The sequence below is a fragment of the Humulus lupulus genome, chromosome 1, assembly GCF_963169125.1.
Source record: "Humulus lupulus chromosome 1, drHumLupu1.1, whole genome shotgun sequence".
Lineage (NCBI taxonomy): Eukaryota > Viridiplantae > Streptophyta > Magnoliopsida > Rosales > Cannabaceae > Humulus > Humulus lupulus.
In genome coordinates, this window is record NC_084793.1 from 17,069,901 (window position 1) to 17,093,565 (window position 23,665).

Consider the following 23,665-nt stretch of genomic DNA (forward strand, 5'->3'; position numbering starts at 1 on the left):
CCCTTGGAGGAGGGACTTGGTTTTCGCGCGGAGGCGGGGGCTGAGCCACCTGCGCCTCTGCGGCCATCCTAGTAAACTCCTCATTCCGTTTGTTGGCTTCTGCCAACAGCTGTTTCAATTGCCGGTTTTCCAGTTCTACAATAAGAACGTAACGCTAAGGATTGTAGTACATATCCTCATCCCTCGGTGGAGGCGGTGGTCCCCGGGAATCGGAGGACCCACTTCTCTCCTCAGCATCCGGGTTTTCCATTGGTTGTTTTCCAGGATGCCTTGGGTAGCTTTCGTCAGGGGTGTTCTGATTGTTTGTAGCCATGAATCTCTCAGGGATGAATGCTTAAGGCTCTCAATGAAAGCACCAAACTGTTGACGTCGTTTCTCGTCAAACAGTAAAAGAAGAGCACGTAAACAATGAATGAGAATGGCTAAACGAAATAAAACAAATCAAACACGTGATTTTTACGTGGTTCGGCAGTTAAATCTGCCTAGTCCACGAGTCTCTGTTATTAATCTTAAGATTATCTCTGAAAATTCCTTAGCATGAATTCTTCAGAGTTTTCTCTCAAGGATTAGAATTTCGGTCCTTTACAATGGTGCATGGCTTCTCTATTTATAGAGAAGGATGCAGAATACTATCCCACATATTTTGGGTAGTTACTCTTTTGTGAATAAAATAAATGGCTTTAAATGCCTATAATCAGATATAAAAGGAAACGTCCCTGAAGACCAGGAAACGCATAATTGACCAAATAATATCCCACGATTCTTGGGGATTTACATTAATAAATGAGGATTACATCTCATATTTATAATACTTGTAAATATTCAAGGTGATTATCGCGTATCTCCAAGGCTTTAGCATCTCAGGTCTCACGTCATTGTTCGAGCTAATGGCATCTCCCGAGATCACGTGTCTTTCGAGATCGTACGTACATCTAGCTCGAGACCCCCGATCCGAAGTCGTCCCCGAAGATGAGTATGTTCTCGGAGCTACCTTTCGAGATTGAGACCATTTCGAGCTCATATATTCGAGGTCATATATCGTACTTTGCAGGCTCGATATACAATCCTGGAGCATACTTTAATCCTTACGAGACCATTTGTTGTGAATCCAACTTTCGAAGTCATATTTACCATGGCTCGAAATCTGGGTATAACAAACATGTTTATAATAAATAAATAATAATTTAAAAAACAATTCATATTACAAAAAAATAATTTACAAACACAACCAAAGAAAAATTTAATATAAAATTAATAATATAAAAAAACAAATAACCTAAAAAAATTATAATTAAATTACAAACATACCCTTCCAAATTTGATTAAAAGTAAAACTATGGCATAAACCAACTTTTATACAAAAATATGGAAAAATAAACCTATAAAAGTGAAAATTCTTAAAAAAAGTCATAGATTAACTTTTTTTTTTTAAAAAACTCATATTTTTGCACAATCTATTAAAAATGAGGAAATTACATTTTATATGGGATTTTTAATAGAGTGTGCAAAAATATGGCTTTTTTTTCAAAAAAAAAGTTAATCTATGGCTTTTTTTAAGAATTTTCACTTTTATGGGTTTATTTTCCCATATTTTTGTATAAAAGTTGGTTTATGTCATAGTTTTACTCTTAATCAAATTTGGAAGGCTATGTTTGTAATTTGATTATTATTTTTTTAGGTTATTTGTTTTTTTATATTTTTTTTATATTACTAATTTTATATTAAATTTTTCTTTGGTTGTTTTGCAAATTTTTTTTTTGTAATATGAATTGTTTTTAAAATTATTATTTATTTATTAGAAACATGTTTTTTTAAGATTGTCGTTTTTTTTTTCAAATCCTGGGTAGGGTAACCAGTTACTTGATTGATCTTATAAAATAATCCTAGAGCTAGGTTAAATAACATGCACCAGGAGGGGTAACCAGTTATTCTGAGATGAGTAACTTTCTGCCATAAAAGGGGTAACCAGTTACCTAAGAGAGGTGATGAGTTACTCATATTAAATATGAAAAGAAACATCAAATTTGAAGGAAAAAATGGAAGAACACTTCATTAAAAAATGAAAAAAAAAAGTAACTATGATTTTAGTAACATAAGTAACTAGTTACTATAAAGAAACCATAAATATACACACACCAGAACGTGAAAGTAACCAGTTACCCTCAGAATTATACATACAAAGAATGTGAAGGTAACCAGTTACTCATTCACATTTTCATATTTTTATTAGTTTTCTTTCCAAATTTTGGTATTCCCATAAGTGTTACAGCAAAAGGAAAATGCTAAAAAAATTGATTTGAATTTTTTTTACATATAGTGGAAAAAACTATAAAAAAAATTACAATAATAAAAGATAATAAATAAAAAAATAGTAGAATAATTATGTAATGTTAAAATATATGTATGAAAAAAAAGGAAATAGAATGAGAAAAGAATAAGTACAAAAATGAAAAAAAAAACAAAAGAAATGACGAATGAAAAAAAAATAGATGAATAGATAAGAATGAAAAGAAGAAGAAGAAAAATAATGGAAAAATGAAAAGAAAAAAAAATATGAATGAAAAAATTGGTAGAAAAAAAAGAAAAAAAATGGAAGAAGAAAAAAAAAAGAAAAAAAAACTTATATGTGTGAAAAAAGAAAAAAAATAGAAGGAGAAAATAATAAATACAAAAATAAAAAAAATAGAAAGAAAAAAAAACTGAAAAAATAAACAAAACAATATAAATGAAAGAAAAAAATAGATAAATGAAAAAAAAAAAGAAGAATAATGAAAAAATGGAAAGAAAAAAAGATGACGGAAAAAATTGGTAGAAAAAAAAATGAAAGAAAAAATAAGTAAGAAAAAAAAAGAAAAAATAATTAAAAAAATGATGGAAAAAAAGAAAAATAAAATTACCTTCAAAATCAAAGAAAACATAACTATAATAAAAAAAATGACATTTCCATATTTTAGTCAGCTACTAATTGTGTTTCTATACTTTAACTTTTTCTTTAATAAATTTCTCATACAAATTAAGAAAAATATAACTCTCATATTTTTGCACATTAATAATATAAAAGTTATAATTTTGAAAAATTCCCAATAAAAATCTCATATAAAATATAATTTCCTCCCTAAACAAAACCAATTTTGAGGCTCTCAAGCCCAAAAGGCCAAACAAATACCGAGCTTATCAAACAAATACCGAGCTTATCAAAATTTCCAATACCCATAATCAGAACAACTCACAACATGACTGTCTAGTAGACAACGGCACAGATATTTTCACGGGTCCCTCCCACTCACTTCACTACAAGACAAACTAACATTATACACACAGACAGCTCACACACAGCGCTCCTTTTTTTTATTAATTTTTTTTTTCAATTTCCCTCTATCTTGTTAAAATGTTTCTATTTTCGTATATTTTTTTTTATTCATTGTACAAGACGAAAGGAAAAAAAAAGAAGGAAAAAATGACACCTCAGCGCCACGTAAGCAAAACACTACAAAAATTCTCAATTTCATGACATTCTGTACTGTAAAGTTGTAAGTTGTGAGTTATGGAGTGAGCCCATGCCAGTCACGAGGAAAGTGATGAGATAACGCACACTACGATTATGATTTACGAGAGTGAGTGTGATGTATGAGAATGGGTGGGGTGGGGTTCACCACACTTGATCATCCCATCCTAAGATATATATATATACAGCTAAAAAAATATAGTTGTGTTGTTGACTGCCTTTATTATAAAAAAAATGTATATATAATAAAATTTTGGTGACCCTTTTGGGTGTAATTATATATAGAATTTTGTAATTGAAAAACTTGAAGATAAAACAAAGATCTACAAGGATTGATTTGATTATTTGAGTTGAATAAATAAGCATTAGGGCATTACGTTGGTTTCTCTTTAGAATGAACATACTTGTTTAAATAGAGATAGAAAAAAACATAGAATGATTAGGTAACATTTATGTTTTTATTTTTATAGAGTACTAGTTTTTATATATATATATATAATTTACATATACTTTTTTACTTTTTGTTTGTTTGTTATATATAGGTTATATATTTAGTTACACCGTCACATACTATTTTTTTTTAAGATTGTAAAGATAATAAAAACTTAAAACTAGTTATTTTTTAAGTGAAATTAATAGGTTATATACATATATATATATCCGAAATGTTGATATTTTCATCACTGATAGAAAAATAATAATTAAAGAATTTAAAACAAAAATGTTGTCAAACAAGCTAGTAGAGTTTATTTATTTATTATTTGATCAAATTATTATTATTATTTTGTTTTAGGAATGTGTAAAGTGTACAATTAAAAAAACATTTTTTAATGTGTACATTGAATTGAATTGGGTCATTTCAAATCAAAAAAGTGTGACTAATGAATACCAACATAATTTGAAATGTGGCATAGGGACACTCCTAGCATGTATAGAAGTATTTTTTTTATTTTGGTATTTATGCATAGTGTAAGTTCATATATCCCAAAAAATACTATTATTTACCGACATTCTAAAATAATGTTATTATTTACTTGGTTTCCAAAAATACCTTTTTCATTTTTTAAGTCCCTCTCTCTCGAGCCATCTTTTGATTCTTTGAAGAGTTATGACAGTCAATACAAAACCCTCATTACTACCAAATTTCTTTGAAAAAACGTCCCCAACTTTGGCATCCTCCTCCGTTTTTTTATTCTCTCTTTCTTCTTATCTCTTAAATTATCTATGGAGACTAAAATAAAATGTCCCATGATAGTTTTTGATAATATAAAACTTAAACTCACTAAAAGTTCAATCAAGACATTAATTTATGCACTTCGAATAGATTTGTGCATGGTTTTGTTAGTAATTTTTTCACAATTTTTTAGATCTGAAACGTAAAAATTTGCAGAAAACTCGAATGGGCCCTTAAAAATCATGATTTTCTTGAAAAAAAAAATCATCTGACTTGATACACCTCAATGCCACCTCGACATGCCTCGACGCACCTCGATGCAACTAAGTGCAATTCATAGAAAGTGAATAACTTTTCACTTGGGTGTCCGTTTGATGTGATTTTTTTTTAAATTTTGGTATTTTTTTGTGATCTACACGTCTGAGATCTGTACATACACATTTGAGAAGTTTAAAGCTTGAAAATATACCAAACTTTGAAAATATAGGGGTATTCTTTTGAACTTTGGGGTGTTTTCAAGCTTTCAACTTTCCAAGTATGTGTGCACACATCTTAAATGTGTAGATCTCAAAAAATATCCAAATTAAAAAAAAAATCACCTAAAACGGACACCCGAGTGAAAAGTTATGCATTTTTTATGAATTGCATAAAGTTGTGTCGAGGTAGATGATTTTTTCTCATGAAAATTATGATTTTTTTTATATACCTCGATACACCTCAATGTGCCTCGATGCCTAGCATGATGGACCCTTAAAAATCATGATTTTCATGTGAAAAACCATCTGTCTCGATGCCACCTCGACATGCCTTGGCACACCTCGATGCAACTTGATGCAATTCATAAAAAGTGCATAACTTTTCACTTGAGTGTCCGTTTTAGGTGATTTGTTTTTTGCATTTGGATATTTTTTTTGAGATTTACACATCTTAGATGTGTACACACACATTGGGGAAGTTGAAAGCATGAAAACATCCCAAAGTTTAAAATAATACATCTATATTTTCAAAGTTGGATATATTCTCAAGCTTGAAACTTCTCAAATGTATATGTACATATCTCAAACGTGTAGATCACAAAAAAATACCAAAATTCAAAAAACAAATCACCTCAAACGGACACCCGAGTGAAAAGTTATGTACTTTCTATGAATTGCATCGAGATGCATCAAGGTGTGTCAAGGCATGTCGAGGTGGCATCGAGGTGTGTCGAGGCAGATTGTTTTTTTCATGAAAATCATGATTTTTAAGGGCCCATTGAGCTGGGCATCAAGGCATATCGAGGTGTATCAAGATATATTGAGTTTTCTGCAAATTTTTACGTTTCAGATATAAAATATTATGAGAAAAAACAAAATATTCATGCACAGATCTATTCGAAATGCATAAATTAGTGTCTTAATTGAACTTTTAGTGGGTTTAAGTTTTATATCATCAAAATCTATCACGAGACATTTTATTTTAGTCTTCATGGATACTTTAAGAGAAATGAAGAAAGAGATAAAAAAAAAAAGGAGGAGGATGATGATGCCAAAGTTGGGAACGTTTTTTCAAAGAAATTTGGTAGTAATGATAGTTTTGTGGTGGTTGTCATGACTCTTCAAAAAATCAAATGTGATCCGAGAGAGAGAGTGAGAGAAGAGAGAGAGAGAGATGATAGATGAAGGCTAACAAAATGAAAATGGTATTTTTGTAAATCAAGCAAATAATAATATTATTTTAAAATGTTGATAAATGATGATATTTTTTTTTGGATATAGTAACCTACACTATTCATAAATACCTAAATTTTCCTAATAAAACTAATTATTATATAAAAATAGTATTTTGTTTTACATAATTTGGAAATTAAAGAGAATAGAAATGAAGGGTATAGAGCAAGTGGGTGTGATGTTAAGAATGGGATGAATGGGACTACTATATGTGTAAAACTCCAAACTGTCCAAAATAAAGATACGGGGAAAAAATTATGTCATATTTCTTATCCATGTATTTATTGCTAATTGGGAAGTACATACATTGTTTTTATCTTTGGATTTAAAATACAATAAAAAAATTGCGCAACCATAAATTTGTAATAAATAAAACTGTTATTTTATTACACATAAATTTAATAAAAGTATTTTGAAATTTCCTAATTTTAAGCTTTGAGCAATGTACCAGCCAGATCCCAATGCCAAATGGTGCAAGTCCAAGAACTAATTAACTACACTCAATTTTTGTTTGATTAGGCTCAAAATTGTGTAATAACAATAATAATATAATATTGAAATTGATCTAAAATGGCATGTAAAGAATGATAGATTTAATGAGAAAATGTAGAATATTTGGACAGAAATAGCTGTAAAAATCTAATAAAGATTTACATCATTCACGTTTGTAATTAATATAGCAACTATATAAAGATCACTATTTTGTTTGTGTTTTAGTGATTAAAGTAGACATTGGTCAACATCTTCTTGAAGAGGCCAGTTGTAAAGGCCTTTAATTTTCTAAAGAACATCATCATCTTCTCCAATTTTTTGTTAAAAATGAAATAAAATAAAAAAGAAAAAGTCAAAGATATTATATCTACCTCACCTCGAATTCAATGAAAAATTGGGCATGATTTACAAGATTGAATTAAATTATTGACTCAGCTTATTTAAGTGAATATTTCAAACCTTTTCTATTTGGTTTTCGACTGACATTGGGCAATAAATTCAACTGTTGCTGCTGATAACCAATTATTTACACCCATAAATATCTCCACTGTTTCTTACTGGCTAAAAGCTAAGATTTGTACACTTTATTAACTCATTGTTTGGTAAAATTGTTACCCCTTTGCTTGAGGAGCTCTCTATTTAAGATATTTGTTTTGAGCTGATTTTTTCCAATGGTAGAATTGGCTAAATTTTCCTTTTCGCATATAAAATATTTGTTGCATTAATATACAATGTAATCAAGTAATTATAATCTAATCCAAAGCCAAAACATAAAGTAAATAAGGTCACCCTTTCTTATGGCAAGTACTACTTGTGCCATCATCACCTCTTTACACTTTTGATATTCCTAACCATAAAACCATAATCCATTTAAAAAATATATATATAAGACCATAAAATTGCATAAAGTAGTATTTACATAAAGGAACAAGATTTTTTTTGTCCAAATTTTGTATCTTAAATTATGTTTAAACAATGAATAAATGATAACTCATTTCAAATTTTAAATTATTTTTTAATTTAAATATTTTAAATAATTTAGTAAAAAATACTGATTCGTTTTTTTAAAGGCATTTTTTTTGCAGCAGAAAGGCAAAAAAAATATTGATTCTTAGGTAGTATTATCACACTACAACTTATTATTATTATTTATAATTTATTGATACTATCGACAAGATGAATAAAAAATCTAAATCACATTTTTGTAAGAGTTAGTCAAAAAGTCTATAAGTACCAAAATAAAAAAGAATCTAATTTATACTTTCTCGATAATAATATATTAGACGAGTACTAAAATTAAAACCTAATTCAATAAAAAATACTTTAAAAAGTAAGAGTCGATTATTAGATAACAAACATAAGAGGGTTAGTTGATTTGTCTATTATGCCACTAATTCCCCTAACATTTCCACATACATATTTGTTTTATTGTTTAACTATGGGTCATTATAAACGGATTTGGACCCAACATCCGTACAATACTACCACTAAACACAAGTAAAGAGGGAGACAAATGCGAAGAAAACGATAAAAGAAGTTAGAGCTAGTTAGAAAAGCAATACAAAAGTACTTGAAAAAAAAAGAAAGTGAATTAAAGGTTAAGTTTTTAAGTTTAGGAAAAAAAATATTATTATTTGACACGTTAATTCATCTAACAATATAAAATTTGACATACTATTATTGTGATTACTAGATAGCGATACTTTATAATTCTTATTAAATTGTAATAATATTGGTGTTATTTGGTAACACTTAAAAAAAATAATTTTTTATTTAATTAATTAAAAATTTGACAATTAAACAAAAAAATGTGTTTGGTAACTCTATTTTTATTTATTATTTTTTAAAATTTTAGAATTTTTTCACTTTCAAAATTTTTTTAAACAGTTTTTAATTTTTTCTTTCTTTTTTTCTTCTCTTCTTTAAATCAACACCTCATATTGTTAAACAAAAAGTAAAAATAAAAGTTATCAAACGCGTTTATTATTTTTTGTTTTTAAAAATAAAGAACAAAAATAGTTACCAAATATATTTTTATTTTTTTTAAATAAAGAAATAAAATAAAATTTTATTTTTACTTTTGTGTTTAAAAAATTTAAAAACAAAAATTTTACCGTACGGACCCATTAATTTAGCGTGCTTTGCCCTAACAAGTTTAAAAATAAAGAAGTATAATAAAATAAAATAAAAGAAGTATAATAAAATAAAGTAGTTCAAATTCACTAAAAGGAGAGTGACTCAAAGCAAAGAGTGCCCACACGTTGCAGCTGTCTCCAGCCCATTTCAATTCCCTCCCAAACCTCTCTATTTTTCTCTCCTCCCTTCCTTTATAAAACTCGTCTCTACCATTTCACTCTCTTCATCGCTTCTCCCTCAAAACTCTTCTCTCTGTCTCTAAAGTTTTGATTTTTATTCAATATTTTGTAAAAATGGAAATTGCCCATTTAGTAATAGTTTTCATGGTGGTCTTTCTTCACCATGGAAGAAATGTAGCTTCAACTAAGCCCACCGTACAAACCCTCAACACAAACGCCGAGTTTTTCAACCCAAAGCTTCCTCCGAGGACCCTTTCCTCGTCCAAGAAGTATGAGGGCTCTTCGGACCTCGTTAACCTCCGGTACCATATGGGACCGGTTCTGTCATCGGCTCCGATCAACATTTACCTCATATGGTACGGAAAGTGGGCTGTGTCCCAGAAGCTTTTGATCAAGGATTTTCTCCTCTCCATCTCCACCACCGACCGTCGCGCTGCACCATCTCCTTCCGTTGCTGAGTGGTGGCGCACGGTGTCTCTTTATACCGATCAGACTGGTGCTAACGTTTCGCGTTCTGTTGTCGTTGCTGGGGAGTATTCCGATCTCCGTTACTCTCACGGCAGCTCACTCACGCGCCTCTCTGTCCAGCAAGTCATCGCTAACGCCGTCAGATCCGCGCCGCTACCTGTCGACCACAAGCAAGGTATCTACCTTATATTAACGTCACAGGATGTCACCGTTCAGGACTTTTGTCGAGCAGTTTGCGGGTTTCACTACTTCACATTCCCTTCCCTCGTGGGCTACACGCTCCCTTACGCCTGGGTTGGAAACTCCGGCAAGCAGTGTCCGGAGGTCTGTGCTTACCCTTTTGCCATACCTGGGTACATGGCCGGAGGTGGGCCGGTGGCGCTCTCGCCGCCGAATAGAGACGTGGGTGTGGATGGAATGATCAGCGTGATCGGCCATGAGCTAGCGGAGCTGGCTTCGAACCCACTAGTAAATGCCTGGTACGCCGGAGAGGACCCAACGGCCCCGACGGAGATCGGCGACTTGTGCGAGGGTCTTTACGGGACAGGCGGAGGCGGTGGGTATATTGGGCAAGTAATGAGAGACACAGGAGGAAGGACTTTCAATGTGAATGGGAGAAAAGGAAGAAGATTCTTGGTGCAGTGGATATGGAGTCCAGTTTTGAAAGCTTGTGCTGGTCCTAATGCCATGGATTGATAAACCAAGCAACACATAATAACTTTTTCTTAGCTCCTCTGCTGCTCTGCTATTGATATATCGAATTCCTAATCGGGGGACGGCGGCGCGTGGGAATATGAGTGGTTCGACTTCGAATAGGCAAAAGTGGAGGACAAAATTAAGCTTTACTTGAGCTTTGTTGTAATTTTTTTTTTTTGATAGTTATAGTTATTAATTTTTTTTAAGTGGGTAATTTTGGATGTAAATAAGGGAGGAGAGATTCTCTTAATATATAGAGTTTTCAGTTTTTTATAGTATATATTATCATATTTATTTTTGTCATAAGCAAACTTGCATTACATTCATAAAATGATATAATTCATAGTTCAATTTCTCTAAAATGTTTTGAAAAAAAAAATTCAAAATGATTCGAATTTTATCTCTGGTAAAGAATACTATCAATATCAGCTAACCACATGTCCTAGATGAGTTTTGTTATGCCCAAGGAAAGAAAAAAAATGGTAAAAATGTGATTAAGAATATGCTATTTTTTTTCTTTTTTCCTTGATGGGAGACCCTTGCATATATAGAATAGTTCAAAAGATCTCGAAGCCATGAAAAGTAGTGCTTGTTTACATTAGATTTTCTTTCAAGTTCTTTACAAAGATATTTGATTTTTTTTTTTATAAAAAAAAGTACATACATAATATCATACAATAATATAATGTTTGCCTTTCATGACATGAAATAACATAAATGATATAATAAATATTATCACGTTCCTCTTCATGGCATCATCTCTCCACACAGTATGGTGCTTTAAAAATAATCCTTTTGGGAGTTACTGTCGCTACACAGAGTGGGGACTACTATTGTATCAATGAAATAAACTTTATCAAACAATTTAGCATCATTAAAGATATGACCAAATGATTATTGTCTACTTCTTTCAAATAAGTCCAAAAAACTTCCACAAAGTTTCAAACATTTGTAACATTATTCCATGATCTCTCTACTAATAAATTGTTCAATAATCTAATTCACTCAAAACTCACCTAAGGGGTTTTTCTCAAATTGCAACCTATTAACATTATAAACACATTATAACCATGTCACTAATTAATTGTGATTCTTTTCTTTTGAAATGGGTCATTTTGATTTTGTTTTGACACTGAAAAACAAAACAAGTTGGAAGGAAAATGATGGACAAGTGGGTTAGTAGTACTAGTACTACTATTACTACCATAAGTCTTGATTCATAAACTTAGATGGCAACTTTAACTGTCCATTTGTGATCAACAGCTAAGGCTGGGACCCACTAAAGTAAAAAATATAAATTATTTTATGCTTGTTATGTTTTTATATGCTTTGTTATGTTGTTTGATATAACGACCTGACCCATTTACTAGTGAGCCCCAAGTCCTGGTCCATCCCTTGGGGCTTAGCCTAAACCCCACCCATGGCTAGGTTAGAAGTGGTGGGTGACCCTGTTTGATCCTTTGTAGACAATGGGTAAAGATTTAATTTTTAGGGGTCCGTAGCATTTTGATATTTTAGAGATTTTATCATAATTTTTTTATTAAATTTTAGACTATAAGAATACTTTTTCTAGTTCAATTTATATAGAAATTATACAAGAGAACAGAAATTTAAAGGCTAATAGACTCTTGCTGGTAGTAGGTGTAGCAATTTGGATGAGACATGATGATCGGTATGCTTAATACAAATTAGTTCGAATAGACATGATTATTTCGAATTCAAATCGCCCGTGGTGAAAGAGGATCTGGTGGGAATAAGAATGTAAAATCTAATTTATGTTATGTAAATTTATTTTTAATAATTTAGGGGTTTGTGTTTTCAATTAGATCTCATCTTTTAATTTGATTTGATGGTAATCTTGACTCATTTAACTACTTGAGTTTTGTATTCTTTTAAACTAAACTTCCTTTAATTTTACTCCTGCTAAACCCAATTTCCATACCAAATACTATTTTAGAGTTTGACTGAATTATTGGGTTGCGGTGACGGTTGCATAGAGTAATTTTTGCTTTTGTTTTGTAGTTTATTTACTTTTAGATATGATAGGTTAGATTTATCTTTGTTGTATTCTATTTGGATTTTGTATTATTTTTTGTAATTTTTTTGTGTGGGACTTAATAGTATTTATTTTTGGTGTTCTTTCCTTGTAATATCGGATATGATTTTTCTTAATGACTATAGTTTTAACTTGATTGTTTGTCAATCTATTGGCATTTCATTTTTTTGATAGTTATAAGCATTATACTGAACTTGAACGATGTTATGGTTGAATAAAATCTTCAGTTTGTATTTTATTTTAAAAAAAATACTTAATAAATTAAAGTAAACCAGACATTAAAACTAATTATATATATTTTACAACGCATATGACCAACTTATTAAACAAGTCATAAGAGACTTCACAAATGATCACCTCTTTACTTTTGTTGGTGCGTGGGTATATATTTTTTTTTGCTACTTTCTAAAAGTCCCAAATTACAAAACAACTGAACTAACGCCTGTGATAGCGGTGATAAACTAATGTTTATTTTCTCATCGATATTATAAACACATTCACACTTCACTGCTTTCTTTCTTATATTCACCACCGACTTTCTTTCAGTTAATTGTTGTTTGTTTTTTTGTTGATTAATTTATTAATTTATGTTTTCTTTTTGAACTCTCTACTCTATTTGGTTCTTATTCCTCACATTTATTACTTTTGTTGTAGTGTTAAATGTCTCCTTATTTATTTTTTTTTAGAAAAATTGGTGAGGGTTATTATTGGTGTTTAACACCGTAAAGATGTATTATATTATTATTGATATAATTCAATATCGAGTCTCGTTTATGTGAATTTAATAAGTATTATGAAATATTGTTAACCAATCATGAGATGTCACCCCATGTAATGTTCGGTACCTTAAAATGACAAATAACAACACTCTATTTTAAGAATAGTTAAGGAAACTCTCACTTACACTCTTATATTACACATGGATATTATTCAATTTTTTATACTATAATATTTTTAAAATTTTTAGTAAAATTTACATCTCAGTTGATTTAAGAAATTAAAAAAAATACTATAAAATAAAGTGTAATTAACATTTTTATTCTTTTCTTTAGTTGAATTGCACAGTAACACCTTTTTATAATAGTTTTGCCGTTGTACAACCTATACTTTATTAATATATCTTTTTAGTCGGTGTACTAAAGCTGCACAATATTAATTTCAAAGTTAAAAAAAAAATTCAAAGTTTAAAAAAAAAAAAGAATTTCAAAGTTTAAAAAAAAAAGAATTTCAAAGTTATTAGGAAATCACACAAGTAGCTTAAATATGTAAATTTATTACATTGTGTTAATATATATTTGTTAAGTATATTATGTTGCATTTGTAAATTGTAAGGTAAATTTAATAAATAAAAGTATTTAATTTACTTAAGCACTCCAATACATTAAAACACTATAATATATTGTATTTTGTTTTTTATATTGTTTATATTCTCTTATTAAAATAATGCATTTAATTATATTATTAAAATATCATGCAACGTTATATTTAGGGCAATATTATTGATAATTCTAAAATAATGCAAACCCTTGAAGTTATTAGTGTAATAATGCTTTATTGGAGTTGCTCTTATAATACTTCAACATCGTTTGGATACTATTGTTGAGATATTTTTTGTCAATTTTTGCTAAATTCTTTTTCCACTTTTTTAGTAAGTTGGCATACTGATTTTTTAAAAATCAAAGGACTATATAGCTAGATTTTTGTAAAAATATCATGGACCAGTTAAGTGACCAACAACTTTATTATTATTTTTTCTTTTGAAGGGACATATTATCATTTATTATTTAATAATTTGAATATATTTTTCCACCAACCTACTGTTGCTTTTGGTCCAGTACCTATGACGTGTTTGATTTGTATTAGTTCATGTTATAAGTGTTATGATATACTTGCAATTATTGGTCTGTTCGATGTGTTGGGCTCAAGATATTATTTTATCTTCTTGTTAATCTGTAAAATTTGTTCGTAAAAAATATAGAATGACTTAAAAATAATACAAATATTTTTGAGATCATAAATTTCAGATATATTTTATATAGTTTTGTTGCCTATCAACATATACTTAATACTTTATCTTCAATGAAGGGCTATATATGTTCATAGAAAAATCAACAACCAAAACAATATAAAACAAATAGAAATTAAAAACAAAAATCAAACTAAAAGACTTCTGAATAAAAAAAAATTTGTTTCCAACTCTCACTATTCAAAGTTTTACAAATGATTCATTTATTCAAACTTTTATGACCGTGATACAATATATTTTTTCAACCAAACTTATTTAGTTATATTAGAACCCACTATAATTAAAAACGAAATAATGAAATATACACTTAAAATATACATTTGATGTATCAAATTTTATAATTAATAATATATATTTAAATTGGACCCATCTACTATTTTAACACATTTATTTAAATTGGGATCTACTCACAATTTAAAAAAATAATACATTATCAATATGCGTGCAAATATTATTAATCATTTAAAAAAAACATTATTATGTGCAAAAAAATATAGTATATATTTGATGCACATATTATTATTACTATAATTTAGAAGAGGCTTTGATAAAATAACTATATTTTCAATATTACTTTAGAAAATGACACTTTTTTAATAATTATTTGTAAAGTAATATTTTCAACACTTATATGTTATAACCACTTTATAATAAAAATGATCAAAATTACATCAATTTATAAAATGATATCAAAAAAAAAAAATTTTAATATTTTTTTTATCTAAATATATCCACACAATTTGGGACAAAAAAAAATATTGAATTTTTTTTTTTTAAGAAAATTGAAACCTTTCTTATATGTGTGGTTTGTTATGAATCTCTAATCCAAATCATTATGACGTGGCTATCTGGTGGAACCCACCATCATTATCCCATCGCTTTTGTTTATTCAGAGTGCTACTATAGCCATTATTTGCATGGGCCATGAAATAAAGCGTGCTTATTTAAGGTTGTAATAATAATCTTTTATTTTATTATATAGCTAATCACAATGAAAAATAATGCTTTTGGAACCATGTGGATTGTTATGCTGACTTTTCAATTCTCTTTTGAATTGGTAACTTTTCTCAAGTTTAAATCACATTATATAGTGACATTTAAAAAAAAAATTATTAGGTTTGTATTTATCATGACTAATATATTTCTCAAAGAAAGGGACTCAAGGAATGAGATTGAACGATTGTCTCAATATGGCTTGCTCCAGCTACGAAAATCAATAATAACGTACAATTAAAGCTTGTTGAGATCAACAAATTTGGAACACAGAAATTAGGGAAATAATATAATTAATTTTGTTGTTTGTGTATATATATACACGTAGTCAGTTTCTTACAAAGTTTAGGTTTTTTTCTTTCTATTTGAATGATAAATACAGATTAAAATTTACAGAATAATAAATGTAGGTTGTATTTGGTAAAATTTTTGTTTTTAAATTTTTTAAACACAAAAATAGAATTTTTATTTTTATTTTTGCTTCTTTATTTAAATAAAAATATTATTTTATTTTTAAATATTATTTTTTATTTTTTAAAAAATAAAAATATGTTTAGTAACTATTTTTTGTTTTTTGTTTTTAAAAACAAAAAATAATAAATGTGTTTGATAATTTTTATTTTTATTTTTTGTTTAACAATATAAAATAATGTGTTGATTTGAAGAAAAAAAAAATCAAAAACTGTTTAAAAAAAAATTTTAAGTGAAAAAAAGTTTATTTTCAAAATTTAATGAATTTTAATTAAATTTTAAAAAATAATAAATAAAAATAGAGTTAAAAATTATTTTTTTAAGTGTTATCAAATAGTACCGCAGTGTAAACAAATTAATTAATTAAATTAAGTAGGCACAATTGTAAATATATACTAATAGATCAAAGATTCTTACATGAGATAGAGTTTCAGAGGTTCCAATGCAATATAAATTCTAGCCTATAAGATAATAATATAAAGCCACACTTGCTTCTAATTTCCTACTTCAAATCAATCAATGAATAATGATATATATAATAATTTTTTGGAGCTATTGTAAGAATAACATATATAACATAACAATGTATTAATTTATATAAATATATACATCACACACTGTTGTTTTGCATGCATCCCACGGTGATATAAATTAATTAACATCGATCACTATGATTTGGAAGTGGTTAAGATTTGACATTGTGATTGAGTGTCTTTTGTTCGAATAGTAAAATATAGTGATTTCACATTTGTTGACAAAAAATCATTTTACCATGGTGCATGAATGATGATCATCATTCTCAAAAGATGGTAAAAATCTGTATGCATTAAAAAACTATGATTAATTATTGATGATATTTTAGACAATGGATAAGATTCAAAACGTTCCAAAAAAAATAAAAAATCTATGGCCAACCATTATGCTAAGCCAAATGTAGATTATAGTACTATAATTTACTCTCTCAATATATATGTCTATTTAAGCCGGAGGAAAAGTGACATGTCACTTATTATAGGTTTGAGGATATTTGCAGCAAAAATTTCTATTTTTTTACAAAAGTTAAAAGACAAATATCCCAATTAAATTTTTTTAGGGCAAAGTCTCATTCCGTCAATTGTTTGTTGCATGCAAGTAAGCCCCTTTAGTTGTTAAATGTCACGTAAGCACGTTAAGTGCCAATTAAAATACACGTGGCAACATTTTATAAGACCACGTGTAAAAAAAATTAATTATTTAAAACTTTTTAAAAATAAATTAAATTAATAAAAAAATTAATTATTTTAACTATTACTATTACTTTAATTAGAATAATTATTTTAATTCTTTTTTTCTATAACTTTTATGTTTTAAAATAATAATACATAATTAAAATTAAACAAAACTTAAAATTGAAAAAAGTTTTTAATCTTTTTATTGATTTAATTTATTTTGTTGAAATTTTTTAAATAATTAATTATTTTTTACATGTGACCCTATAAAATATTGTCATGTGTATTTTAAGAGCTTACTTGCAACAAACCATCAACGAAATGAAGTTTTGTTGTCAAAATTTTTTCTTGGAGGATTTGTCGTAACTTTTGTAAAAGAATAGGGGGTTTTTTTGCAAATATCCCTAGGCTTGCTTGGCAAAACTTGTACTTTTAGCTTTGACTTATTAAGAATCACTTTTAAAAGAATAAAAAACACTTTTAAAATAAGCTACATTTTATAGCTTCTCTAGAAATACCTTATTTAAGCTAAAAGCTCATTTCACTAAAGTATTCATTCAAGCTCTCAAAAGAGCTTTTAAACTTTCAAAAGAGCTTCAAAGCTTGATACAGTGCATTTTAAAAACTATGCCAATCTACTACTACAAAAGCATGCTTTTATGACACTTTTTTAGAGCACTCACCTAGATGCAAGCCTTAAAAACAACTTTGGACTTTTTAGGACACTCATTGAGACTTCTTAAACAATTTCTTTTAGGACACGCGGTGCGGGCTCTAAAAACTGATGTGTGTAATAAAAGTTAAAAAAAAAATTAACAAAAGTTCCTGGACTTTTTAAGACACTTATTTAGAGTCCTTAACAAAAATTTCTTTTAGGACACGCTGTGCGAGCCCTAAAAACTTATGTGTGTCCTAAAAGTTTGAATAATTTTTTTAACAAAAGTTTTATTATTATTTATTAAAAAAAATCACTCAGCCCATTTTTTTTTCTCTCTCTCTCTCTCTCTCCCAAAGTTCCCTCTCTCTCTCCCCTTGCGTTGTCTCTATTAGGGCCGAAGGGCTGCCCTCCCGTCACTGACCACCGCCACGCGCCAAACTAGTCGACGTGTCGTACCCCGAAACCCCCAACCCCCTACCCCCGAAGATCGACACCTCACGTGCGGCCTAAGTCCCTCAATAGGGCACTCGAAGTTCTGTCGTTCATGGGTTTCTCCCAAACTTTCCGAGCACTTTCCGGCCACCATGAGCTGAACCACCACCACCATACTCCTTGCTTCTTGGGCTTCAAAACCCACTAAAAAATCAGACTCAACGGTCACTGAAGTTGGAAGTCAATGCTCGTCGAAATCCATGGTGATTTCCGAACCTTCAAGCGTAGATCCGAGCTTTTTTGAGCCATTTCAAACCAAACCACCGCCCCCGCCGCTATTATTAGTTTCCCGCCGCTAATCATATTATTAGCGGCGGGTAGTCCGCCGCTAATAATGGTATCTACCCGTCTCAAATACGATTAGCGGCGGATAGTCTGCCTCTAATAAATGTGATTATTCGCCTCTAATAAAACTTAAAAAAAAAATCGGGCTTTTTATTACGTATATTAGTGGCGGACTATCCGCCACTAATAGTGGTAAGTCCGCCGCTAATATATATTTTTATTTTTTTAAAATACTCGTACATTATTAACGGCGGACCCCCTAGTCCGCCGCTAATAGCCTATACAATCCAAGCGAACTGAGCCTGCAGCTAATACCTACGCCGCGAATGGCTGTAATTGTTATAGTGCCAATTAATTATTTTATAAAAATAAAACTTTTTAGGAAATAAAGGATTTGCGCCCCACGAGTCTTAAACACTTTTTTAGGGCTCGATTTACCTTTTTTGTAGTAGTGACCACACCCTATATATGAGTACATTAAAAACAAAACGACTCAATTTTTTTTTTATCATTATGGGCTTAATCTATATATTGTATATAGACATCTATGGTTAATTAAGTCTCCATCATATTATCACTTCGTCTACTACTGACATTATTATTATTATTATTATTATTATTCATAAGATAAATAATGCTAAGAATAATTATTGGTGTTCAACCCCACATAAAAATTATATACTATTATTAGTGTAATCTAATATCAAGAACCACACAATTCAATTTAAAAATTAATATGAGCAGTGCTAACTAATCCTGAGGAACCACTTCATATGATGTTGGACACGTAACAATACTCAATATATTCATAATAAGCACACAAATTGGAGTGATTGAAACAACATGTGTCATTTAGGCTTAGAATATCTATAAAAATAATTAGTTAATATTAATAACAAAGAGAAACTTAATTATTATTGTTTTTTTTTTCAAAAAAAGAAAGAAAGGTAATTAACTATTTATACACTATACTTTTTGGGATTTAACTTTCTGAAAATGATGCTACGTATAGAGAATATACATAGTCCGTGGTTGTATAATAATTTTCTTAATCAAACGCCTGAAATAGTAGTTAGTTCGATAATAATCAATGCTTCTATCTTTTCGCTGTCAAGATTTTGTTCAACATCTTAAGACTTTTGTCGGCTTGATAAAGATATTTATGCATGAGATTATTAGAGACTACAATATATAAAATAATTTAGTGGTGTCAAACTACTTGTATTATGATTCCCCAAACAGGATATAAGTATTCTTCAAGTCAATACAAAACTCCAATTGCCTTTCGACTTTTCCTTCAACATACCCATAGCAGAAATTACACAATAGTATTTATATGTCCAAACTATCAAGCTAGACATTTCTACAGAAATAACAAAATCAGTTACTCTCCCTAGCGTCTCCATCCTCACGAAGTCGATTAGCCATCGGGGTCTCACGCGAGTTCGCCGTCCACGTGCACCTTCCTCTTCACTCTCTTCTTTCTGTTTGGTTTCTTTCCTTTTTTTGCTGTGCTTTCTACCTTCCTCACGATTCGGGTCACTATCTTGGGCTGAGGACTCTATCCAGCCTTTGATTCCTTCTTGTATTGTTTCATAGTATAACTCTATTGGGCTCTTGTAGTGGGTTGGGCTATCACTTCTCCCCTCCTCAAAAACAACCTTGACCTCAAGGTTGGTGATATTATAAAGTTGACAGAAACTTTCAAAATCTTCCCAAGTGGCATCTTCGGGTGAGCTAAGGGACCATTGTACCGAGACTTGTTTGACAGGTTTGTTGTTGATGATGTGAAGGCGGGCGACTAGAATTGCAATTGGCACCATCATCGGTTGATTAGCCACAGTCAGTTCGGGTAATGGATAGCTCGTTGTTGGTTGCTGGCCATAAAACGGTTTGAGGAGTGAAACATGAAAAGTAGGGTGTATGCGGCTGCCTGGAGGTAAGTCTAAAGTGTAAGCCAACCCCCCCCCCCCCCCCCCCCCCCCCCCTTGTCAAGCTAACACCGTGAAAGGCCCAAAGTATCGTCGACATAACTTGGAGTTTAGACGCTGCGCTTCAGTCGATTGGCGGTATGGTTGAAGTTTCACCAAAACTAAATCGCCCACTTGAAACTCTATATCCTGGTGCTTCTTATTGGCTTGTTGTTGCATTCTATGTTGGGCCTTTTGCAGATTAAGTTTCAGTTGTTTTAAAAGAGCATCCCGTGTCATCAAGTCTTCTTCTACCACTTAAATAATGGTCGAACCTCTGGTATATGCGGGAATGGATGGGGGAAGCCTCCCGTAAACTGCTTGAAAATGGGTCATTCCAATAGCGGAATGATGGCTGGTGTTGTAGTGGAATTCTGGGATTGTCCGCTGTAAGGGCACGTAAATACTGCTCTAAATATCTGTTTGTTACCTCTGATTGACCATCCGTTTGAGGATGATAGGCTGAGCTCATTTTCAACTTCGTTCCCATCAGCTCAAAAAGTTTCATCCAAAAAGCGCTAGTAAAAATGGGATCTCTTACTGAAACTATGGATCTTGGCATCCCATGAACACGTATCACCATATTAGCAAAGAGGTCGGCAACTTTAGTTGCAGAATAATGATTGGGTAGAGCACCAAAATGAGCATACTTGGTGAAACGATCAACCACCACTAGAATATTAGTCAGCCCATGCGAGTTGGGTAAACCCACAATAAAGTCCATTGCTAGATCTTCCCAAACCCGTTCCAGAATCGCCAATGGTTGAAGCAGCCCATACGGAGCCTGAGGTGAATATTTCACAGTTTGACAGACTAAGCAAGACTTAATATATTGTTTAACATCCTGTCGCATGTTCTTCCAAAAGAAATTGGCACTCAATCGGAGAAAGGTACGTTCAAAACCAGCGTGTCCTCCTGTGAGTGAGTCATGAAATTCACGTATCAACAGCTGTTTGAGGTTTGAATACTGACTAATTACCAGTTGGTGTTTGTAATACAACATGCCATCTCGAACCGAATAGCCGTTTGAAGCTTGAGGGTTATCCTTGAGCTGAGTGTGGATGAGTCGAAGGTCGGGGCTAGCAATATTGTCACGTCGAACCTCTTCCAAAAATTCAAAACACCCCGAAGATATAGCAGCGAGTAGGCTCGATTTCTGTTCTTCGTGCTGAAGAGATAGAGCATCGGCGGCTGAATTCGTACAACCTGCTTTGTATTCGATGACAAATTGGAATCCTAATAGCTTGCGAAGAAAGTGTTGTTGTTCCGGCGTTTGTATCACTTGTGTTAGTAATTCCTTAAGACTTTTATGATCTGTTCGTATGATGAACTGTCGGCCAAGAAGGTATTGTTTCCATTTAGTCACCACTTCTACAACTGCCCTCAACTCCCGAATATATGCCGACGCCCCCAAGAACTTTGGACCTAACTTCTTGCTGAAATTGGCCAGCGGATGCCCTTCTTGCATTAATACACCTCCGATTCCGATATTCGAAGCATCCGTCTCCACCACAAACACCTTGGAAAAATCTGGTAATTGGAGAACGGGAGTACTCGTCATTTCTGTTTTGAGCTGAGCAAAAGCAGCGGCAGCAGCGGGTGTCCAAATAAAGTTATCTCGCTTTAACATCTCTGTTAATGGGGCTGCAATAGTAGCGTAATGTGCAACAAATCTTCGATAATACCCCGTCAATCCCAAAAATCCCCTCAGTTGTTTTAATGTCCTAGGAACAGGCCATTGTACCATGGCAGCAATCTTCATTGGGTTGGCTTGGACTCCGTGAGATGATACTACATGTCCCAAATATTCAATAGAACTTTGAAAAAATTTGCATTTACTTCCCTTAGCATAAAAACTGTTATCTCGCAGTAATTTGAGAGTCATTCTTAGATGATGCACATGTTCGGCTAAGGAGCGGCTGTAGATCAAAATATCATCAAAGAAAACGATTACAAATCTGCGTAAATACGGTTGGAAAATCTGGTTCATCGCTGCCTGCAATGTTGATGGGCCATTTGTTAGGCCGAATGGCATCACAAGGAACTCATAATGTCCCTCATGTGTGCGGAAAGCTGTCTTGTGAATGTCCCTGGAGTCCATGCGAATTTGGTGATATCCTGCCCTCAAATCCAGCTTAGAGAAAACCATAGTACCCCCCAGTTCATCTAGCAGCTCATCGATAGTGGGAATCAAAAAACGGTCCTTGATAGTAAGTTCATTTAATGCTCTGTAGTCGACACAGAAACGCCATGTTCCATCCTTCTTCTTGACTAGCAAAACCGGCGACGAATAAGGGCTTCTGCTGGGCCGACAAAATCCACAAGATATCATTTCTCACACTAACTTTTCGATGATATCTTTCTGAAAATAAGGATATCTATACGGTCGTACATTCGCCGGAGATGACCCAGGCTGCAAAAATATTCTATGATCTACATTGCGTTGGGGAGGAAGTTGTGTTGGTTCCGCAAAAACTGTCTGGAATTCAGTGATAATTCCCTTCCCTTCTGTCGGCATCAAGTCCTCTAAGCAAGATGTTTCCCTGCTTATTTCTGCACTATCGACCCCTAACGAACTCAGTCGCTATAGCTCATGAACCTCCCCCTCATGAAGCAGTGCATGAAACTGGGTCACCGAGAGCTGTTGTGCTGTAATCTCAGAGTTTCCTGCTAGTTTGACAACCTGCCCTTGCCAATTAAATTCCATTGTAAGAGCCTTATGATCATGAACACACGGCCCTAGAGTTTGTAGCCACTGCATTCCCAAAACTACATCCAATCCCCATATAGGCAGAACATATAAATCCACTGTGAACTGATGGCCCTGTAATAGTAACTCAACCCCTCGGCACAACTTTGAACAAACCAGCGAATTGCCATTACCCATGTAGACTCTAAACATCTTAGTATCTTCCCATGGCAATCCCAAACGAGTGGCCAACGACTCCTGAATGAAGTTATTATTGCTGCCGGTGTCAATGAGCACTTCTAAAGACTTAGCCCTGTGTTTGGCCCTTAATCGAAAAATCTGAGGATTTGCCGAATTTGACAGCGAATTAAGACTGACTTCCTCCACTGCCGCTTCTCCCAACTCGCCTACCTCTGTATCCCCGAGTGGCATTATCTCTTCATCATTATCACCCTCCT

General features: G+C 31.6%; 1 protein-coding gene across 1 annotated transcript; it reads left to right on the forward strand.

Annotated features, from left to right (window-relative positions):
- Window positions 1-9,143: 9,143 nt before the first annotated feature.
- On the forward strand, window positions 9,144-10,637 carry LOC133787437 (protein EXORDIUM-like 5). Its single transcript, XM_062225547.1, has one exon. The coding sequence runs from the start codon at window positions 9,310-9,312 to the stop codon at window positions 10,357-10,359; it is 1,050 nt and encodes a 349-aa protein (XP_062081531.1). The 5' UTR covers window positions 9,144-9,309; the 3' UTR covers window positions 10,360-10,637.
- The last annotated feature ends 13,028 nt before the right edge of the window (window positions 10,638-23,665 follow it).